The sequence below is a fragment of the Pongo abelii genome, chromosome 5 (assembly GCF_028885655.2).
Source record: "Pongo abelii isolate AG06213 chromosome 5, NHGRI_mPonAbe1-v2.0_pri, whole genome shotgun sequence".
NCBI lineage: Eukaryota > Metazoa > Chordata > Mammalia > Primates > Hominidae > Pongo > Pongo abelii.
The window spans coordinates 130,506,093-130,530,718 of NC_071990.2; the positions used below are offsets into that span (position 1 = coordinate 130,506,093).

Genomic DNA, 24,626 nt, shown 5'->3' on the forward strand with positions numbered 1-24,626 from the left:
CCTTCACTTTTTTTCTATAAATATTTAAATGAAGCAACTGTATACATATTTATTCATTTTGTCAGTTATAATCAAGTTATTCTCTCCTAATCTATCTTCACTCTGTGTGTGAGTATGTGAGTGTGTACATAACATGTGATATTTATATCCATCTTCCTTCTTGATCGTGAGCAACAGAAACCACCAATACTATTTTACTTAAGCAGAAATACATTTGAAATATACCATATAACTTGCAGAGTTGATGGGAAAATTTGAAAACCAGGGTGAGAAGATGACAGACATCAAGGTCATCCCTAGGTTTTGATACATGTACAGAATAGTCATTGCTTACTGCTGCCGCCATCACTACTTCCTCTTTCATTCCTCTGATATGACTATCTCTACCACTATCATTATCTGGTTTTCCTTATCTCTCTGGTCTGTGCTTCACATGCTTAAGATTCAAATTCCTAGGCCAAAGTCACGTGTACATGCCCTAACTGCTGTAGGGTAGGGAGAAGAAAGGTCTCCTCTATTTACATTTCCTTGGCAGGAGGTAGGACACTGCATACCCTCAATAGTAAACACAATGCCAATTACTCAAGAAAAGAAATGGAGGATAAATGTTGGACAGCCAAGAAATGATGAAAGTCTGACACATTTTTCATATAGGTTGGCTTTTTCTTTGAATGTTTTCACTTAGCTAGTGTACCAAAACAGTTCTACATTTCCACCAAATTAAGGGTCTGATTAGTTTAATGGCCTTCATTTGCCATGTTTTTCTCAAGAAAGATTATACAGTGCATGAACTCATTCTCATTCAGTAAATTTAAATTTGAGTTGCATTATATTCCAGCTAGTGTTATCCATGCCCTCAGTAATTTTATAGACTTGAGAGCCACCGTAAAAAATACTAAAGTTACAGTATGATGAGGGTTCTACTAAATATCAACTAAGTAATATAGGGACACCAAGAAAGAAACAGAAAATTCTGTGTGGCAAAGTCAGAAAACACTTTCACAGAGCAGGGAATATTTGAGCTATGAAAGATGACCATGCAACAAAAAGGGAGAACATTCTTTGTTGAAGAAACAAGATAATGTCATCACAAACCATTTTCAAAATGCCTGCTATATTTGTAAATAGAAAGATATCAGTTCACTAGATGTATAAGAAGGCATGAAGGAGGATAGCAACAGATGAGTTCAGACAGGTAGAAAGCGGGCCTGGTTATAAATGTTCAGATCACCAAGGAGTTTGTCTATGACACTACAGGTGACAGGCAACTCACAAAAGTCTTTAAAAAAGAAAGTGAGTTTTGGGGAAGATAATTTCAACAACAATGGGGAAGATTAATGGGAGTAGAGTCATGCAGGATGACTGGGAAGGGCAGTGGTGCTCAACCTTTTTGGCACCAGGGACCAGTTTTGTGGAAGACAATTTTTCCATTGACGGGGTGGAGGCGGATGGTTTCAGGATGAAACTGTTCCACCTCAGATCATTAGGCATTAGATTCTTATAAGTAGCTCACAACCTAGATCCCTCGCATGCACAGTTCACAATATGGTTCATGATCCTGTGAGAGTCTAATGCTGTTGCTTATCTGACAGGAGGCAGGGCTCAGGTGGTAATGCTTGTTTGCCAGCCACTCGCTTCCTGCTGTGCAGCCCTGTTCGTAACAGGCCACAGGCTGGTACTGGTCTGCAGCCCTGGGGTTGGGGACCCCGGGTTAGGATGCTACTATAATAAATGTGAAGTAAGGTTAGGATATCTGAATATAAATGTTGATGTGTGTGTGTGGCGGGGAGCGATGTGTGTAGCTGAATTTGAGGTAGAGACAAAAAGTAATTAAACTGGAAGCAGAAATCTTAGAATGGGGAAAAGTAAGACATAATTTGTTCACAAAGTATCTTTTAACGTTTTCTGATTTCTGTGGAGTCACATTTTATTAATGCTGGTTGACATTTATCTACCTAGAAAAAAATGACAGAAATTTCAGGAACAAAGGTGACTGTGAATTAGGTACCAATATTTTTGTGGATGGTCTCCATGAAGTCAGCCAATAATGGAGATGAGTATGTGGAAAGGGTGGATTATTTGGACTTTTTGAAAAGAAGTTATTGGGTGAACATGATGGCTTATGCCTGTAATCTCAACAGTTTGAGAGGTTGAGGTGGGAAGATCACTTGAGGCCAGGAGTTTGAGATCAACTTGGGCAACAGAGCAAGATCTATCTTTACAATAATTAAAAAAAAAAAAATAGAAATTAGCTGGATGTGATGGCTTTCACCTGTAGTTCTAGCAACTCAGGATGCTCAGGCAAGAGGATCAGTTGAGCCTAGGAGGTAGAGGCTTCAGTGTGCTATCATCATGCCACTGCACTCCAGCCTGGGCAACAGAGTGAGACCCTGTCTTAAAAAATATAAACAAATTAAAAAGAAATGAAGTTATTGAGTGACAATGAAAGAAACTGATTTGTCAGTGGCCTTCAGGAGGCAGAAGGAAGCTACTTGTCTTTCCCCAGTGATTTTATGAATCCATTGAGGAGATCTGCAGAAGTGGTGTCACTGCCAGAGGAAACCAAGGCTTCACTTGCAAAAAGGAGTACTTTCTTAAAATTGAGAAATTTGGAAATAAATCATAGGACTTGTAAAGCTGTGATGGAAGTTAGCCCATGAGTGTGTTTATAGAAGGCAGAACTAGATAGCATAAGACTCAGGGATGATGCAGGAGGTGATAAATGTTTTTGTTTAGAGTAGGGAGGAGAGTGAAACACAGTAGATCTTTAATAATAAAATTTTCACTCATTTGGAATTATGAAAATTGTGTTTGAAAACCAGCTGTGCCATTTAAATTCTGGGCATACGTTTCTTCATTTGTAAAATTCAAGTTTGAACTAGGCTTCTTGAACTAAATTCTTGCCACCAGACAACAACCTTCTTCTTCATCACCTAGAGGAACATTGCCTGAAGCCTAAGGAAGCAGCCTTCCCTATGCCACACAGAAGACCCCTTAATTGTTCAATAAATTCCTCATTGACTTGTATAGTGCTTCAAAAGAAAACATTTACACATCAAACATGATTCTAAGTCAAAGTTCTTCATTTATATGAGATTAAAGAACTGGAAAACTGTACAAGAGAAATAGTCACCTGCTGATTGCAGGCCTGTGGGTTTCTTGGAAAAACTCAGCAATTTTGCTTATCCAGGACTATCTTTTTTTGCCCAGTTCCTCTGATTCTGAAGGAAGTTGAAAAGATAGTTTTCCTTTGCTGTATCCAACATCCTTTTCTACATTTGATTTAAGAAATGTCAATTTAACTTTCTATTGATACTGTTATTGAAAATACATAAAATCCAAAGAATGAGATAAATCTTACATATGTGTCATATTTCTATAGATTTTTTTGACCAACACTTTATTTTGAAAATTTTCATGCACATGGTAAGGTTGAAAGAATCATACAGTGAACACTATGTACTCGAAATCTAGATTCTAAAATTAGGCCAAGCATAGTGGCTGATGCCTGTAATCCCAGGAATTTGGGAGGCTGAGGTGGGAGGATTGCCTGAGGGCAGGATTTTAAGACCAGCATGGGCAACATAGTGAGACCATGTCTCTACCAAAAAAAAAAGTAAGCCCGGCACAGTGCTGCATGCCTTTAGTTATAGCTACTCAGGAAGCTGAAGCAGGAGGATTGCTTGAGCCCAGGAGTTCAAGGTTGTAGTGAAGTATTATAATCATGCTATTGCACTCCAGCCTGGGCAACAGAATGAGACCCTGTCTCAAAAATAATAATAATAATAATAGTTAATGCCAGGCATGGTGACTTATGCCTGTAATCCTAACACTTTCGGAGGCTGAGGCAGGCAGATCAGTTGAGGTCAGGAATTCAAAACCAGCGTGGCCGATATGGCAAAACCCCGTCTCTACTAAAAATACAAAAATTAGCTGGGTGTGGTGGCAGACTCCTGTAATCCCAGCTACTCGGGAGGCTGAGGCAGGAGACTCACTTGAACCTGAGAGGCAGAGGTTGCAGTGAGTTGAGATCATACTAATGCACTCCAGCCTGGGCAACAGAGCGAGACTCCATGTCAATAATAATAATAATAATAATAATAATAATACTGATAAATTAATTTAACATGTTTGATTAGGGAGGAGATATGTGCTTTATCACATATCTATCCATCTGAACATATCTACCCATAAATCCATTTTATCTTTTAATATACTGCAAACCTCATTCCTATACACATGATCATGAATATCATTAACTGGAGTTAAATACTGCTATTTTTTTTTTCAAGCTCAAATTTATCTACATTGAAATGCATAAATTATCACCCCATGTAACATTCACTCACTGAATGTAATATTTAATTAACAAATACATACACCATTATAATACAAACTGCTATCAAGAATATTATCATCATCCCAGAAATTTTCTTTATGCCTCTTCCCAGTCAGTCTCTGCCCCCAAGCTCCCAAAGGCAACCATTTTTCCTGTTTTATTTTCCCAAAAGATTAGGTATGTTTAAAAAGATCATATAAATGAATAATTGAGTATCCACTCTTTGGTGTAAACTTATATTATGTGGCATAATCCTTTTTGGAGTCATCAGCATTGTTGTTTGTATCAGTAATTTGTTCCATTTTTATGTTGAATAGTATTTCATTGTTTAAATACACCACAATTTTTGTATCATTTCTCCCATTCATGGAAACCTAAGGTGTTTCCAGGTTTGGCTATTATGATAAAAACTTCTATGAACATTTTTATTTAGGTCTTTTTATGGACATGTAATGTCATTTATCTTGGATATGTACCTAACAGGGGAAAATGTGAAGGACTTTTATATTTATTAAAAACTACCTGTTTTCTAAAAGGGTTGTGCTAATTTACATTCCCAACAGCAATGCAGCAGACTTTTGGTTGTTCTACAAACTTTTTAATATTTGGTGTTGTCAATCTTTTTAATATAATGCCATTTAATCTAAAACATGAGAACTTTGTCAATATATAGGTCCAGTTACTATGATCTCTCACCCACCATTTCTTTATTGTAGTTGTCATATATATTCTATCTACAAACATAGGCAATGATGTGATTTTTTGCCTTAAATATTAATATGCATTTAAAAGAATTTAACAGGGAAAAAGTCTATTGACTTCAAATGTACTTATACTGTCTTTTATCATCACCAATTTTCTATTATCACATGTAGTAGATTTTTTTTTCATTCTAGATACTGTGTTACATTTTTCAGTTACAGAATTTATATTCAATATTTTTTGTTGTTACCATTCCTTTTTTGCTACAAGAATTTTCGTATGTGTGTGTGTCCTTGAGTATAGTTTAAAAGCTGCTTGAAGATGCTTGTTTGTTTATTCCAGCATCTGGTTGATCTCAGTACAATCTCTGTTGACTGCTTTTTCTCATAAGTATGAGTTACTTTTTATTGCTTCCTTGTATGTCTAGTATTTTTTTTTTTAATTGCAACCTGGATGTCATGAATAGCACATTGTAGAAACTCTGGGTTTTGTTATGTTCCTCTGAAGAGCACTCACCCATTCTTTTTTGTTGTCGCATCAGTTGGTTAACTTGACTGGGCTCAAAGTCCCAACTTTTTTCTTTCCTGTAGAGTGAAGGACCTAAAATCTCTGTTCAGTTTTTCAGCGCTACTTGGAATCTGCCTAGGGCAGCTGTAGGTCTGGCATCAGTGAGCAATTTGGACAGAGTTTATGCACAGATTGAGGCTCCTTTTCTGTGGCCCTCTCTTTACACCTGCTGTGGCTATTTTTAGTTTTGTTCACTAGTTCTTCAAGCCAGTAAAACTGTGGGTTTCTATTTGAGTTTTAGCCATTCTGGAGCTCATCCAGTGCCTTTTCCTTCTAAGTATTCATAGCCTTCCTGGCTTACCTGTTCTTAGGTGCACTCCAGGTATCCGGTGTTTGCTGTGTGTGTGTATATATATATATACACACACACACACACACCCCAAATATATACACAGAATTTATAGCTGTTATCTATGGGAGCTTTGCTCCAATAAAAGCTACTTCACAATTATTAAAAATAGAACCTCCATAAGTAGATTTTAAAATGTTTCTGCCATTTGAAACCAAAAAGTGGGATTTTGAGAATGTAGATCATCAAAATCATGCCAACATGTGTGAACATACTACATTATTTGAGAAAGCAAATATAGTATAAACACATCCAAATAAAAACAGTGGAAATTTGGTGATTTTTTTCAAATGTTTGCCATATTATAGCAGAATTTCAATTTTTCAATTTTTCACATGATATACACTTAGCCTTTTTCTAGATATTCTATTACCATATATATATATACACACTACAGAACAGAATATATTATTCTAGGTATAATATGAATATTCTCATCTCTAATAAAATATATAGTATAAACAGAATATTGTTTGATTTTTGTTCAGACATTGTTCCTTATAACAAGAACTCCAACTAAATTTATTTAGTCTAGTGCTATTCAGAAAAAAAATGTCAATCATAGTTGTATGGATAATGATCACTGGCTTTTATGTCATTAACATTACAGGACCTTAAATTGAGTTAAGAAGCTGTAAGTCAATACTCTCTAAAGGTTCATCAGCTATTTATAGCTAATTTACACTCCTAATGTTTACATAATCTTAACCAAGTAACACATATTGAATATGGAAATAAATATTGCCCTGATGCTTTTGAATGGGAATAAGTAGGTACAGCATAATAGATTTAACATATAATGGAAAATGGGTTACAATCTATAATAAGACATGCTGAACATTCAATAAAAGCTCAGATATTGATTCATTCTTCAAATTGGTCATTAGCAACTAATTGGAGACCTTCGCTGACCAATATGCTTAACTGATTTTTAAAAATAAACAGCAAAATAGCTGATGAAATTTCATAAAGCAGCTGTTCCCTGACCATAAAACAAGGCAATTAAATTGTGCAAAGGTTAATTTTGAGCACATAATCAGTAACTGTAATAGAAACAAATCAAAGAAAAGAATTGAAAGATCTTAAATGTAAATTTTATTAGTATCTTTAGTTTTAAGTTTAGAAAACTCTATGAAGCAACAATGGAATGGTGAGGGATAAGTTATTTATTTTATTAAAGATTTAAATAAGCTTTGCCAAGGACCAGATTTTGGTTCTTCTACTTTAGGCCCTGACAAGAAGTCTTTTTTTTTTTTCATTGTAGAAATTTTAAGAGTTCTTTTATTTATTTATTTATTTATTTATTTATTTATTTATTATTATTATACTTTAGGTTTTAGGGTACATGTGCGCAATGTGCAGGTTAGTTACATAGGTATACATGTGCCATGCTGGTGCGCTGCACCCACTAACTCGTCATCTAGCATTAGGTATATCTCCCAATGCTATCCCTCCCCCCTCCCCCCACCCCACAACAGTCCCCAGAGTGTGGTGTTCCCCTTCTTGTGTCCATGTGTTCTCATTGTTCAATTCCCACCTATGAGTGAGAATATGCGGTGTTTGGTTTTTTCTTCTTGTGATAGTTTACTGAGAATAATGATTTCCAATTTCATCCATGTCCCCACAAAGGACATGAAATCATCATTTTTTATGGCTGCATAGTATTCCATGGTGTATATGTGCCACATTTTCTTAATCCAGTCTAACATTGTTGGAAATTTGGGTTGGTTCCAAGTCTTTGCTATTGTGAATAGTGCTGCAATAAACATACGTGTGCATGTGTCTTTATAGCAGCATGATTTATAGTCCTCTGGGTATATACCCAGTAATTGGATGGCTGGGTCAAATGGAATTTCTAGTTCTAGATCCCTGAGGAATCGCCACACTGACTTCCACAAGGGTTGAACTAGTTTACAGTCCCACCAACAGTGTAAAAGTGTTCCTATTTCTCCACATCCTCTCCAGCACCTATTGTTTCCTGACTTTTTAATAATTGCCATTCTAACTGGTGTGAGATGGTATCTCATTGTGATTTTGATTTGCATTTCTCTGATGGCCAGTGATGGTGAGCATTTTTTCATGTGTTTTTTGGCTGCATAAATGTCTTCTTTTGAGAAGTGTCTGTTCATGTCCTTCGCCCACTTTTTGATGGGGTTCTTTGTTTTTTTCTTGTAAATTTGTTGGAGTTCATTGTAGATTCTGGATATTAGCCCTTTGTCAGATGAGTAGGTTGTGAAAATTTTCTCCCATTTTGTAGGTTGCCTGTTGACTCCGATGGTAGTTTCTTTTGCTGTGCAGAAGCTCTTTAGTTTAATTAGATCCCATTTGTCAATTTTGGCTTTTGTTACCATTGCTTTTGGTGTTTTAGACATGAAGTCCTTGACCATGCCCATGTCCCGAATGGTAATGCCTAGGTTTTCCTCTAGGGTTTTTATGATTTTAGGCCTAATATTTAAGTCTTTAATCCATCTTGAATTAATTTTTGTATAAGGTTTAAGGAAGGGATCCAGTTTCAGCTTTCTACATATGGCTAGCCAGTTTTCCCAGCACCATTTATTAAATAGCGAATCCTTTCCCCATTGCTTGTTTTTCTCAGGTTTGTCAAAGATCAGACAGTTGTAGATATGTGGCATTATTTCTGAGGGCTCTGTTCTGTTCCATTGATCTATATCTCTATTTTGTACCAGTACTATGCTGTTTTGGTTACTGTACCCTTGTAGTATAGTTTGAAGTCAGGTATGCGATGCCTCCAGCTTTGTTCTTTTGGCTTAGGATTGACTTGGCGATGCGGGCTCTTTTTTGGTTCCATATGAACTTTCAAGTAGTTTTTTCCAATTCTGTGAAGAAAGTCATTGGTAGCTTGATGGGGATGGCATTGAATCTGTAAATTACCTTGGGCAGTATGGCCATTTTCATGATATTGATTCTTCCTACCCATGAGCATGGCATGTTCTTCCATTTGTTTGTATCCTCTTTTATTTCCTTGAGCAGTGGTTTGTAGTTCTCCTTGAAGAGGTCCTTCACATCCCTTGTAAGTTGGATTCCTAGGTATTTTATTCTCTTTGAAGCAATTGTGAATGGGAGTTCACTCATGATTTGGCTCTCTGTTTGTCTGTTGTTGGTGTATAAGAATGCTTGTGATTTTTGTACATTGATTTTGTATCCTGAGACTTTGCTGAAGTTGCTTATGAGCTTAAGGAGATTTTGGGCGAGACAATGGGGTTTTCTAGATATACAATCATGTCATCTGCAAAAAGGGACAATTTGACTTCCTCTTTTCCTAATTGAATACCCTTTATTTCCTTCTCCTGCCTAATTGCCCTGGCCAGAACTTCCAACACTATGTTGAATAGGAGTGGTGAGAGAGGGCATCCCTGTCTTGTGCCAGTTTTCAAAGAGAATGCTTCCAGTTTTTGCCCATTCACTATGATGTTGGCTGTGGGTTTGTCATAGATAGCTCTTATTATTTTAAGATACATCCCATCAATACCTAATTTATTGAGAGTTTTTAGCATGAAGCGTTGTTGAATTTTGTCAAAGGCCTTTTCTGCATCTATTGAGATAATCATGTGGTTTCTGTCTTTGGTTCTGTTTATATGCTGGATTACATTTATTGATTTGCATATATTGAACCAGCCTTGCATCCCAGGGATGAAGCCCACTTGATCATGGTGGATAAGCTTTTTGATGTGCTGCTGGATTCGGTTTGCCAGTATTTTATTGAGGATTTTTGCATCAATGTTCATCAAGGCTATTGGTCTAAAATTCTCTTTTTTGGATGTGTCTCTGCCCGGCTTTGGTATCAGGATGATGCTGGCCTCATAAAATGAGTTAGGGAGGATTCCCTCTTTTTCTATTGATTTGAATAGTTTCAGAAGGAATGGTACCAGTTCCTTCTCGTACCTCTGGTAGAATTTGGCTGTGAATCCATCTGGTCCTGGACTCTTTTTGGTTGGTAAGCTATTGATTATTGCCACAATTTCAGAGCCTGTTATTGGTCTATTCAGAGATTCAACTTCTTCCTGGTTTAGTGTTGGGAGGGTGTATGTGTCGAGGAATTTATCCATTTCTTCTAGATTTTCTAGTTTATTTGCATAGAGGTGTTTGTAATATTCTCTGATGGTAGTTTGTATTTCTGTGGGATCAGTGGTGATATCCCCTTTATCATTTTTTATTGCATCTATTTGATTCTTCTGTCTTTTTTTCTTTATTAGTCTTGCTAGCAGTCCATCAATTTTGGTGATCCTTTCAAAAAACCAGCTCCTGGATTCATTGATTTTTTGAAGGGTTTTTTGTGTCCCTATTTCCTTCAGTTCTGCTCTGATTTTAGTTATTTCTTGCCTTCTGCTAGCTTTTGAATGTGTTTGCTCTTGCTTTTCTAGTTCTTTTAATTGTGATGTTAGGGTGTCAATTTTGGATCTTTCCTGCTTTCTCTTGTGGGCATTTAGTGCTATAAATTTCCCTCTACACACTGCTTTGAATGCGTCCCAGAGATTCTGGTATGTTGTGTCTTTGTTCTCGTTGGTTTCAAAGAACATCTTTATTTCTGCCTTCATTTTGTTATGTACCCAGCAGTCATTCAGGAGCAGGTTGTTCAGTTTCCATGTAGTTGAGCAGTTTTGAGTGAGATTCTTAATCCTGAGTTCTAGCTTGATTGCACTGTGATCTGAGAGATAGTTTGTTATAATTTCTGTTCTTTTACATTTACTGAGGAAAGCTTTACTTCCAAGTATGTGGTCAATTTTGGAATAGGTGTGGTGTGGTGCTGAAAAAAATGTATATTCTGTTGATTTGGGGTGGAGAGTTCTGTAGATGTCTATTAGGTCCACTTGGTGCAGAGCTGAGTTCAATTCCTGGGTATCCTTGTTGACTTTCTGTCTCGTTGATCTGTCTAATGTTGACAGTGGGGTGTTAAAGTCTCCCATTATTATTGTGTGGGAGTCTAAGTATCTTTGTAGGTCCCTCAGGACTTGCTTCATGAATCTGGGTGCTCCTGTATTGGGTGCATATATATTTAGGATAGTTAGCTCTTCTTGTTGAATTGATCCCTTTACCATTATGTAATGGCCTTGTTTGTCTCTTTTGATCTTTGCTGGTTTAAAGCCTGTTTTATCAGAGACTAGGATTGAAACCCCTGCCTTGCTTTGTTTTCCATTTGCTCCATCCTTTTATTTTGAGCCTATGTGTGTCTCTGCATGTGAGATGGGTTTTCTGAATACAGCACACTGATGCGTCTTGACTCTTTATCCAATTTGCCAGTCTGTGTCCTTTAATTGGAGCATTTAGTCCATTTACATTTAAAGTTAATATTGTTATGTGTGAATTTGATCCTGTCATTATGATGTTAGCTGGTTATTTTGCTCGTTAGTTGATGCAGTCTCTTCCTAGTCTCTCGATGGTCTTTACATTTTGGCATGATTTTGCAGTGGCTGGTACCGGTTGTGCCTTTCCATGTTTAGCGCTTCCTTCAGGAGCTCTTTTAGGGCAGGCCTGGTGGTGACAAAAATCTCTCAGCATTTGCTTGTCTGTAAAGTATTTTATTTCTCCTTCACTTATGAAGCTTAGTTTGGCTGGATGTGAAATTCTGGGTTGAAAATTCTTTTCTTGAAGAATGTTGAATACTGGCCCCCACTTTCTTCTGGCTTGTAGAGTTTCTGCCAAGAGATTCGCTGTTGGTCTGATGGGCTTCCCTTTGAGGGTAACCTGACCTTTCTCTCTGGCTGCCCTTAACATTTTTTCCTTCATTTCAACTTTGGTGAATCTGACAATTATGTGTCTTGGAGTTGCTCTTCTCGAGGAGTATCTTTGTGGCGTTCTCTGTATTTCCTGAATCTGAATGTTGGCCTGCCTTGCTAGATTGGCAAAGTTCTCCTGGATAATATCCTGCAGGGTGTTTTCCAACTTGGTTCCATTCTGCCCGTCACTTTCAGGTACACCAATCAGACGTCGATTTGGTCTTTTCACATAGTCCCATATTTCTTGGAGGCTTTGTTCATTTCTTTTTATTCTTTTTTCTCTAAACTTCCCTTCTCACTTCATTTCATTCATTTCATCTTCCATTGCTGATACCCTTTCTTCCATTTGATCGCATCAGCTCCTGAGGCTTCTGCATTCTTCATGTAGTTCTGGAGCCTTGGTTTTCAGCTCCATCAGCTCCTTTAAGCACTTCTCTGTATTGGTTATTCTAGTTCTACATTCTTCTAAATTTTTTTCAAAGTTTTCAACTTCTTTGCCTTTGGTTTGAATATCCTCCTGTAGCTCGGAGTAATTTGATCGTCTGAAGGCTTCTTCTCTCAGCTCGTCAAAGTCATTCTCCGTCCAGCTTTGTTCCGTTGCTGGTGAGGAACTGCGTTCCTTTGCAGGAGGAGAGGCACTCTGCTTTTTAGAGTTTCCAGTTTTTCTGCTCTGTTTTTTCCCCATCTTTGTGGTTTTATCTACTTTTGGTCTTTGATGATGGTGATGTACAGATGGGTTTTTGGTGTGGATGTCCTTTCTGTTTGTTAGTTTTCCTTCTAACACACATGACCCTCAGCTGCAGGTGTGTTGGAGAACCCGACTGGCCATGTGAGGTGTCAGTCTGCCCCTGCTTGGGGGTGCCTCCCAGTTAGGCTGCTCGGGGGTCAGGGTCAGGGACCCACTTGAGGAGGCAGTCTGCCCATTCTCAGATCTCCAGCTGCGTGCTGGGAGAACTGCTGCTCTCTTCAAAGCTGTCAGACAGGGACATTTAAGTCTGCAAAGGTTACTGCTGTCTTTTTGTTTGGCTGTGCCCTGCCCCCAGAGGTGGAGCCTACAGAGGCAGGCAGGCCTCCTTGAGCTGTGGTGGGCTCCACCCAGTTCGAGCTTCCAGGCTGCTTTGTTTACCTAAGCGAGCCTGGGCAATGGCGGGCGCCCCTCCCCCAGCCTCGCTGCCGCCTTGCAGTTTGATCTCAGACTGCTGTGCTAGCAATCAGCGAGACTCCGTGGGCGTAGGACCCTCTGAGCCAGGTGTGGGATATAATATCCTGGTCCGCCATTTTTTAAGCCAGTCGGAAAAGCGCAGTATTCGGGTGGGAGTGACTCGATTTTCCAGGTGCCATCTGTCACCCCTTTCTTTGACTAGGAAAGGGAACTCCCAGACCTCTTGCGCTTCCCGAGTGAGGCAATGCCTCACCCTTCTTCATCTCGTGCACGGTGTGTGCACCCACTGACCTGCGCCCACTGTCTGGCACTCCCTAGTGAGAGATGAACCCGGTACCTCAGGTGGAAATGCAGAAATCACCTGTCTTCTGCGTCGCTCACGCTGGGAGCTGTAGACCGGAGCTGTTCCTATTCGGCCATCTTGGCTCCAAGAGTCGACAAGAAGTCTTGTAAGCTTTTAAAAGAGCTCACTTCAAACGTAATTATCAATCTTACTCATTCATAACTTTGTGCATATCATTTATCTTCTCTGAGCTGCACTTTCTTCATTTTTATAAAGTGGAAAGAATTAATAAAATTTATACAATGGGTTATAAGGGAATTAAATAATATGAAGAATATAAAATACCTTCAGAATCAATGTTTCTTGTACTCTGTAATCCCTTTGTAGCTGTATGCTTTAGCTCTCTTTATTTATTTAATTATGTGGGATAATTTGTATATAATCCAATTCTATATTTTCTGAACATACAACAGAAAGAAAATACTTTATCCCTGGCCTCTTTTCTTCTTGGCTTCCTCCCATGATTGCTCAGGCCTGGGAAAGTACAGGCCTGGCCTGCTCCAATCAGGTCTTTCAGGGCAGACCAAAGCAGCGCACGGGGAGTCTTACCCATACCTGCAAAACAGGAATGAGGCCATGGTCAGGGTCAGAACTAGTCAGTGCTGAGGGAGGAGGCAAAAATCCAAGAGAAAAAGTGACTATGCCCTGGCAAAGTTTTAGAAATGTTAGCACCTGCCTGAGATGGCTTTTGTGTAAGTAAGCTGGCTGTCTTTGAAGGGGGCAGATGGAGCTAGACTGCTTAAACTCATCATATAAGCAAGCAAGAGAAGTATAATTTTGCTCTCCTGTAAACAGAATTCCCAGCATGTCTCTTTGTTCTTACTACTTATTTTTCTATACTGTAAATTAAATTTTTAAAGAACTGGAGAAAAGTCCACTAAAACAAATTACTAACAGTGACAAATAAGCAGTGCTTTATGTTAATATGTAAGTGCACCATTGTATTAGTCCATTCTCATGCTACTAATAAAGACATACCCAAGACTGGATAATTTATAGAGAAAAATAGGTTTAATAGACTCACAGTTCCACATGGCTGGGGAGGTCTCACAATCATGGTGGAAGGCAACAAAGTAGCAAAGGCAGGTCTCACATGGTGGCAGGCAAGACAGCATGTGCAGGGGAACTGCACTTTATAAAATCGGCAGATATTATCAGACTTATTTACTATCATGAAAACAGCATGAGAAAAACCTGCCCTCACGATTCAAATACCTCCCAACATGTCCCTCCCACAACACACGGGGGTTACAGGAGCTACAATTCAAGATGAGATTTGGGTAGGGACACAGCCAAACCATATCAACCATTATGTATATTCAATGTGTAACCTATATGTATCTGTATCTATATCTACATCTATATCCAGACAATTACATAATCTTATATGTTGAAACAATTACAGATTCAAGTACTCTGACTCACTCATCATTTACATAAGCTTTCAGCATAGAGATCATACTTATTATATGCCATTCCCTCTGCCTGATATGTTTGTTTTTTCTTTCTTCATTTTCCCTAACAGATAAACTTCTATTTCTCCTTGAAAATTCAGCTCAAGATTACTTCCCATGATAAGCCCATTTTAGTAATATTTTTATTCTCAGATCTTTTACTGTCTGGCATGATATGTGCTCAAAACATATTTGATGAAGGAATAGTTGTACAGTTAAATGCAAAATGGTGATGAATGACAAAAGAGAAAGATATACAGACAAACTTTATTTAATCGCATATCATTTATTAACCTAGAAAATAAAATGTCTAAGATAGATAATGGCGTGGAGACCATATAATTATTTTTAAATTTGTAACCTGACAAATGTCACAAAATTGTTAGAAAGTTTCCACTAAGCCTTATATCATGGAAAAGATAAAAAAAATAAGATAAAAACTTTTATATGGTACTCTACTTTTTATAAAACATTACATTTTCTAATGAAATAAATAATACTTTATGAATGTTTAATATTTCTCTAACCAATGATTACATTAGCTTTGCTTATGTCACATTGACAGAATGTCTCATTGTGTTGGGGCCAGAGAGCACAGAGATGCGGGGGGAATAAATTTATCAGGAACAATAAACAAGATAGTGATTAAGTGAAATGTAAGAACCATTGGCAAATCAGGAAAAATTGGGAACCTCAACTTTCAGCTGGAGAAAAACACAAGGCAGGAGGCCAGATGAGAGTTGGGGGGGCACTATTTTGGACGAACAGGATCAAGGGATTTTAAAGATATATGTGTAAGGAGGGGGAAAAGAAAAAAAAGATTGTTTGGGTGCAGCTCTTTGGGAGATCTTAAGAATGACTGAGACAAGAACTGAGTTGGCACTTGACCTTTTGAATTCATTTACCTGTGGAATTTTTTGGAGTGATTACAATAAAGATTTAAACTATTTATAATTGCAATTTTTACTGTACTATTATCTTTTTTAGTGGAAAAGAAATCTTAATAATCAATACATACAAGTCTAATAATCAAATATTATAAAAATCTTCCTAATTTACTTTCTTTTTTAATTTTTTGTTTCTTTCAATGCAATTCTAAGACCAACCAGGTCCGCAAGGTAGCACTAGATCTATGCTGGTTTCATACAATATTGTAGATGCCATTCAGTGGAGTGATTAAGAGGATAGACTCTGGAGCCAGATTGCTTTGGTTCAAATCATAGCTCTGCTACTTGCTAGCTGTAATCATGGGCGAGTTACTTAACACCTCTCTGCCTTCTTAATAAAATAGAGATAATAGTGGTATGAAGCTCATGTGGATGTTTCGTGTAGCAAATCACTTCCTGCAGAAAAATATTGTAGGAACAGTGTCTGACAATAGTGCTTGGCACATTGCAAACATTCAACGATGCTGGCTATTATGATTATAATTATTATTATATGCAGATGATACAGACAAACATTTATGAGTCCAATATTTATAATCTAATTATTCGTTTATTTTACAAATACATTGAGTGCCTACTCTGTCCCTACTATGTGCCAAGCTTTGAGGATAAGGCAGAAAACACAAATTCAAGATCTAGGGATCTTGGTAAAAAAGGCAGAAAGCACAAACTCAAGATCTAGGGATCTCAGTAAAATATCAAGCCATGAGATTTAGTCAGGAAGGTTTCTTTCTTTCTTTTTCTCTCTCTCTCTTTCTCCTTCCTTCATTCCTTCCTTCCTTCCTTCCTTCCTTCCTTCCTTCCTTCCTTCCTCTCTCTCTCTCTCTTTCTTGACAGAGTCTTCCTCTGTCTCCCAGGCTGCAGGGCAGTGATGTGATCTCAGCTCACTGCAACCTCCACCTCCCAGGCCCAAGCAATTCTCCTGCCTCAGGTTCCCAAGTAGCTGGGATTACAGGTGCCCACCACCACGCCCTGCTAATTTTTGTATTTTTAGTAGAGACAGGGTTTCACCATGTTGGCCAGGCTGGTCTTGAACTCCTGACCTCAAGTGATCCACCCACCTCAGCCTCCCAAAGTGCTGGGATTACAGGTGTGAGTCACCACACCTGGCGAGGAATGACTTTCTATCAGAAGTTGAATTGATATAGACCTACTTAGCACATATATAGAGCTGAAACAACCTAGATGGTCGGCATATTTTCCCCATAAATAGAGTCAAATTATCTGTAATTTCAAATGTGCTTTCTCCAAGAACAGATTTTTCAGTTAAAGAGTGGCTTTTGATGAGTGACTTTGCTATACTGTTATTGAAAAAGGGTCTATAATATGCAAATACTAGACGTGTATGAAGCACAATTGACATTAACTTACAGGAAGAAAAGAGACTGAATTTGGTTCTCAGAGGGAATAAAAATACCTCCCCTGCCCTACACTTAGATGGACCTCTGAGATTGTATCTATGAAAGTCAAAAACTTCTATTATATCTAAGACATAATTACTGGTGTATGATCATGTACTACTATAATGGCTTGTTTCTGGCAATATATTGCTTTATAATATTGCTGGATAGTATGGAAAGCAGTAAAAATTTGTATTCCAAAATAAACATTATCTATCTTCTCTAGTCTGGGATAAAGAAGTTTTAATAATTATTTACACTAAAGGATAATTGGAGCATGAAATGACCATGAAAAAACATATTTGCATAGTTGTGCAGAAACATTAACATGCAATTATGTCTTAATACTAGATATAAAATATCTGAAATGGAAGATGGAAGATTTAGTGAGATCTTTTACCAATAACTTCAGCAGAAGATTTGTGTTTTAGAATGTGTCCTAGAGACAGGACCTTCTTCCTAGCTAAATATTAGAGATAAAAAATTAAAAAGAGCCTTAAAGTCCATACTTAAGACCCAGAAAGAAAAATAATATTCTTTTGATAACACATAGTATTTATGTAGTATACTGAATTGTCAGGTATTTATCATTAATTATCTCATGTTGGGTTACTTTAATGCTCCGAAAAATATTTTATCTCAATTGCTTTTAAAATGCATCAAAATCATAACTCTGTTTCTGGTCTACACACCTTCATTTGTCCATCTTTTTCAGGTTTATTCCCTGCTGTCCTCAATCTTGCTTCTAATGCTCTTATCACGACCAATGCAACATGTGGAGAAAAAGGACCTGAAATGTACTGCAAATTGGTAGAACATGTCCCTGGGCAGCCTGTGAGGAACCCGCAGTGTCGAATCTGCAATCAAAACAGCAGCAATCCAAACCGTACGTATTTTAGTATGTGTGTGTGGCGCTGGGTAGGATCTATAATTGTGAGATGTGGAGGCCAAGTTGCATTAAATTCAAGGGTTTGTAATACTAAGAATTCCTAGAATTCTTTTTACCACTAAGAGCTTCTTCCTGGCCCCTCTCTATCATTCAGCAAACATTATTGGACTTCCTGCTATGTGCTAAGTACAATGATTGGAGATGATTCGCCAGCTGAAGACCTGTGGCAGTCATTGGGTTTACTAACCCCAGATACCAGAGTGGTTTCTGAGGATGTGGTTATTAACTCAGGCTATCGTCATTCATTGGTAATTTACGTGCCAGGTATTGTGCCTGAGATCCAGGAGGAATAAGGTAGGATATGTTCTTTGAGCTACTGATATATAGTGTGGTAAGTACAAAGGAAAGAATGAGCACAGGGTTCTGCAGAAGAGAGAGGATGGCCACAAAGTCAGTCTTGGTGTAAGTAAAGGCTTGCCAGAAGGAGCAATATCCAAGCTGATAAACAAGGACATGAGCTAAATAAGGGTATGAGATAAACAGGTAAAGAGGTGAGGGAAGGGAAGAGGAGAAGTCATGCTGGGAAAAGAAATCAGAATTAGACAGAAAATTCTAGTTACTCAGGGAGCTACAAGTAGGAATGTCTAGAACTGAAAGTGCCAAAGGGCAGAGAGTGGAGATGAGACTAGAGCAGAAGGCTGGAGCCAGATTATGAAGGCATTTAACAACCACAGGAGAAGTGATTTACGGAGAGGCACCATGTAAAGCCCTCTTTCTGGCCTCTATGAACCACAGTGATACCTCAGACTCATTGATGTATTTATTCAACAGGCCTTTGAACACCTCCTATTAGCAATGCATTGTATTGGAGCATAATGTTAAATTACACATAACCCCTGATTCAGAGGACCTAGAGGGGAAATAGAGGCAAAAGAAAAGTAAATTCAGTGCTAAAGGAACATGAATGCTCCATGTAGATGCTAAAGTCATCTAAAGATTCCTGGCTAAGAAATCTTTATATCTATGTATCTCTATCTCTATCTGTATCTATCTTTCTGACATGCTTTCTTCTCTTCTCCTCCCTTACCTCTCTCTCTCTGTATATATATAATATATATAAAATATATATAGAATGTAGATATATACTTATATGTAATCTATATAAAGGTAAATATATATATTATTTATATTATTATTTATATTATTTTTAATAAACAGATATATTATTTTATTTTTATTTTGTTTTTGAGGCAGAATCTCACTCTGTCACCCAGGCTGGAGTGCAGTGGTATGATCTCAGGTCACTGCAATGGCCATCTCCTGGGTTCAAGAGATTCTCCTGCCTCAGCCTCCCAAGTAGATGAGATTACAGGCACGTGACACCATGCCTGGCTATTTTTTGTGTTTTAAGTAGAGGTGGGATTTTGCCATGTTGGCCAGGCCGATGTCAAACTCCTGACCTCAAGTGATCCACCTGCCTCAGCCTCCCAATAGATATATGTTTTGTTAATATTATTTCATATATAATATATTAAAAGGTAGATATATATTATATATAGAGAGATATATTTTATGTATCTATAGATATATCTATATATCTATATATATCTATAGATATATCCATATATATATATCCATATATCTATCTATATCTATAGATAGATATATAGAGGCCAGAAAGTAAATGAATTCATGGATTATTTAGTTTCAGATTCATTAGGCAAGATGATAAAGCCCGATGATAAAGCCCGATGGAGGGATAAAGATGATAAAGCCCGATGGAGGGAAACCACCATTTGTTCAGGGACTGGTGGCCTTGAAAATTTCATGGAGAATGTGAGAAAGCCCACGGGCATGAACGGAGTTGTGGGGAGGAGGTGCGAGTGTGTAGATGTGTGTTTAGGATGGGCTGTGCAGACAGGGAGAATTAGAGAGATAAAACATGTAAAACCGTAGTGTGTGTATATGTATGCAGGTATGTATGTATGTAGAGAGAGAGAGAGAAAGGAGGTTAGTACAGTGAATACTTAATGCCAAGTGAGGTGAACTATGATGGGGGTAAAGCTTCACAATTATATTATTTTAAAATTTGCTTAGTATTTCTTCTCTCTCTTTTTTTTTTTTTTTTTTAGACGGAGTTTCGCTCTGTCGCCCAGGCTGGAGTGCAGTGGCGCGATCTCGTCTCACTGCAAGCTCCGCCTCCCGGGTTCACGCCATTCTCCTGGCTCAGCCTCCCCAGCAGCTGGGACTACAGGCGCATGTTGCCACGCCCGGCTAATTTTTTTTTTTTTTTTTTTTTTGTATTTTTCGTTGAGACGGAGTTTCACCGTGTTAGCTAGCATGGTCTCAATCTCCTGATCTCGTGATACGCCCGCCTCGGCCTCCCAAAGTGCTGGGATTACAGGCATGAGCCACCGCACCCGGCCTCTTTATCTTTTTAAATAGACCTTATTTTTAGAGCGGTTTGAGGTTCACAGCAAAATTAAGAGGAAAGTACAGAAATTCCCCATATTTCCCCTGCCCCAACACGCGTGGACTTCTCCATTACCAATATCCACGTCCAGGGTGCTACATTTGTTACAGTCCATGAACCTACATTGACAACAGCATCACCCAAAGTTCATAGACTGCATTAGGGTTTACTTTTGGTGTTGTACCTTTTATGGGTTTGGACAAACTTATAATGATATATATATCTACCATTAGAGTATCACGCAAAGTGGTTTCATTGTTCTTTTTTTTAATTATAAAATGTATAAAATGAGAGCTTTTTCTCACAATTTACATTTTTTATCCCAAAAAGAAAATTGAAAGGCATTTTCTTGGAGCTGGTTAAAGAGAGGCATGCATAGTCCCCTCATTATATAATTTAGGAATGCAGAAAACATTACTATATTTCAGCAATTGACACTTGTTTGATTAAAATTAGTGGTCATATATATCACAGAATATTAGAAAACATGTTAAGACACCAAAGAAGGCAACCACCAGAAACCTTTCCTATTAATGACTCTGGTTAATTTCTTTCTTTTTTGTTTTGTTTTGTTTTGTTTTATTTTGAGACGGAGTTTTGCTCTTGTTGCCCAGGCTGGAGTGCAATGGCACGACTTCCGCTCACCGCAACCTCCGCCTCGCGGGTTCAAGAGATTCTTCTGCCTCAGCCTCCTGAGAGGCATGCGCCGCCATGCCCGGCTAATTTTGTATTTTTAGTAGAGACGAGGTTTCTCCATGTTGGTTAGGCTGGTCCCGAACTCCGGACCTCAGTTGATCCAACTGCCTCGGCCTCCCAAAGTGCTGGGATTACAGACATGAGCCACTGCGCCCGGCCGACTCTGGTGAATTTCTTGGATGTAAGTTGTTATGGTATGTGTGTAGGAGTGGGGAGTATAGTTGCATACCCATGTGTTTGCTAGCTCTTGTATAGAATGTAAGAGGAAAGGACATATGTCAGAGCCCTTTGCTTTTAGGTAAAAGCCAAGGGAGTTCAGGTAAATGGAGTCAAGGAAGGCAATAAAGGGAAACAGATTTCAAGGAAAAAAGATCAGGAAAATGAGGCATTACGTATGTGATGAAGGAAAGAATTTTTAAGAAGAAAAAGTAACAGTTTTAAATGCTTCCAAGATAATTGGGTAAGAAAAGCATAAAATAGGTTTCCCTTGCTTTTGACAACATGGCCATCCATTGATCACCTTTCTAAAGTACTCAGTAGATTTATGGTGGCAAGAGGCACACTGAAGAGGTAATAAATGAATGATGAAGAAGAAGAGGGTACTATAGAAATATTATCTCAAGTATCCTTGATGTGAAAGAGAATGAAGGACAGAGAAAGTTGTGGAGTTGCAAAGGTTTTCAAAGATGAGACATTTGAGTTGGTTTAGATGCTTAGGGGGAAGGGCAGGGAAGTTGAAGACCAAGTAGTGGTGGGTGTGATGTCTCTCTAGAAGTAAAAACATATGGGTCATTAAGCATAGGCAAAAACCTTATATTAGAAGATACATACTTTTAACTCACCGAATCAGAAAGAAGGAAGAATGAATAGCAGCAGTCAGCAGGAAGTGTTGGGAGAAATTTCTTATTTGATGATCTTGGTTTCTTCATTAAGATGTAAATCTAGGTTACCTGCTGAGGAAAGAAGCAAACATTTAGATTATGAGCCTCTCAGGGGAATAGGAGGGGCTCACTGAGCCATAATCAGAATAAAGTGGCAATTCCATATGGAGTAAAATAAAGAATCAAACGTGTGGACTGATACTGTTGGAGTATTACAGGGAAAGTAGAATGGAAGGAGAAGATGGCAAGAAAATTGAAGAAAAGGCCAGAAAGTAAATGAGTTGATGGATTATTAGTTTGAGGTTGATTAGGCAAGACGATAAAGCCCGATGGAGGGAAACCACCATTGGTTCAGGGACTGGTGGCCTTGAAAATTTCATGGAGAATGTGAGAAAGCCCAGGGGCATGAACGGAGTTGTGGGGAGGAGGTGCGAGTGTGTAGATGTGTGTTTAGGATGGGCTGTGCAGACAGGGAGAATTAGAGAGATAAAATATGTAAAACCATAAGTGTGTGTATATGTATGCAGGTATATACATATACTTAAGTATTTATTAAATATTTAAATTAAACATGAAATATATGATATGTTATGTAATATAATACACTTATATAATATTAAATAAATTTATATAAATAGTATATGTATGTATATAAGTATAAATATTAAGTATATATAATATGTACACATGTGTATATAATATTTACACCAGAAAGGCAAGAAATAAGAAAATGTATCCAATTATAAAAATGGGATGGAGGAATGATACAAAGATTGGGGTAGAAAATAATTGGGTTCTCCACTCAATTATTTTTATTCTTGGCTGGAAAAATGGATGAGATGCATTGTCAAATTGAGTCCAAGAGCTATTCTGTTTTTCACCCTCTTGAAAGTTCTACATTCAGAGTATCTTTTGTCTCGTGGAAGATATATATATTCAGCCAATACTATCCATGTTTTCACATTGAAACCAAAAATGAATAAATTATTTCAGTAAAGCGAGGTGTATATAAGTTATGATTTGTATTTCCCCATTTTTATTTACCTGTAGTGTTTTTTAAACCAGTCACAGTCTGGATTTACTTTACATTATTATTATTAATTATTATTATTATTATTATTATTATTATTATTATTATTTGAGATGGAGTCTCACTCTGTCGCCCAGGCTGGAGTGCAGTGGCGCAATCTTGGCTCACTGCAACCTCCGCCTCCCAGGTTCAAGCGATTCTCAAACCTCAGCATCCTGAGTAGCTGGGACTGCACACGTGCACCACTGCGTCTGGCTAATTTTTTTGTATTTTTAGTAGAGATGGAGTTTCACCATGTTGGCCAGGCTGGTCTTGAACTCCCGACCTCACGTGACCTACCTGCCTTGGCCTCCCAAAGTGCTGGGATTACAGGTGTGAGCCACCTCGCCCGGCCTGCATGATTATTTTTAAATGACCAGATTCATTCCACATTTCCAGATAATGCTTTGGTACTAGAAATTTAGAAAGAATAAAACCCCACAAGAGTAAAAATCTAGCAATCAACTGCATGAATATATTTTAGTAAAAGTTGGAGCAACAGATGATAAAATTCCACAAATTCAGTGAACTCTGAGAATAAATATGGAAGGTCCGCAGTTAATTACCCTGCAAAGAAAACGAACCTTGAACTTTCTGACTGTTAATAGACTTTGCTTCCCAATTAAAAACTAGCAGTTTGAAAGGTTTACCTCATCAGCGATTCCCTATCCAGTTTTCAGATGCAGTTAGCCCTTGGATTGACTTGCATATTTATCCCTGTTGAGGATGTTATACGTTTCTATCTCCTTTTAAATAAGGGAACTTTGCCAACAATTCATCAGTATTTGCAAATTAATTATGATTAAACTTTCATAATAGGGATTATGGTTAATTGTTGATTCATCTCCCAGTCCTCCTTTTTGTGACTCAGTCTCTTATCAATTTGACCTGAGGTGGCAGATACCACAATTTCCAATTAGACAACTTCTCTCACAATTACGTAAGAGCCATGAATTTGATTTAGAAATGGGGTTGTATGTGTGTGTTTTTCTATCACATATTAAACGCACAATCTGTAAAAAAGATTCAGGAGGATGTTTGGGAAATGTTTTCTGTGATATTTATTTTTCTTCAGAATAAGTGCCAACAATATTTCATTTATGGTTTTGATTCCCCATATGCCAATTTCAGCACCCCCTTATGTCACCAGGGTCATTTATTTGGTATTTAGTTATGCTTCTGATATTTGCTGTCATCATAAAGACCTGACATCTTCCCTAGCTTCAAAAGAACAATTTAACTAACGCTAACATTTAAATATATTCAGAAATTTTACTTTTCATTAATGAGACAGGAAGCCTCATCTCTGTGGACTGCTAACATGATGATTTGGTGGAAAATAAAGTCCAGCCAGCTGTTAAGTTGAATTAAAAAATTTACCAATAACAATGAAGTATTTTTGCCCTGTCTTGTACAGTCATATTAAGATTTGCGATATGAATATCCATATCTGGAATAGGACTATCATACCATAAATAGCTCAAAACATAGCCTTTATGTTTTCAGTAAATGTTATGACAGTTTATTATATATTAATTATAAATTAATATGTAATAAAAATCTTCACAAATCTGAAAATGCCAAATTTAGTGAATATTCAGCTTTTTAAATTTTGAAATG

At 37.7% G+C, this 24,626-nt stretch overlaps 1 protein-coding gene across 3 annotated transcripts in view; it reads left to right on the forward strand.

Moving 5' to 3' along the window:
- Nucleotides 1–24,626, forward strand: part of LAMA2 (laminin subunit alpha 2) — a 652,245-nt gene that overhangs the window by 152,172 nt on the left and 475,447 nt on the right. For all 3 annotated transcript variants that reach the window (XM_054558144.2, XM_054558145.2, XM_054558146.2), the window contains exon 2: nucleotides 17,714–17,884. In XM_054558144.2, coding sequence (XP_054414119.2) covers nucleotides 17,714–17,884 — 171 coding nt within the window. The remainder of the gene's footprint in view (nucleotides 1–17,713; nucleotides 17,885–24,626) is intronic.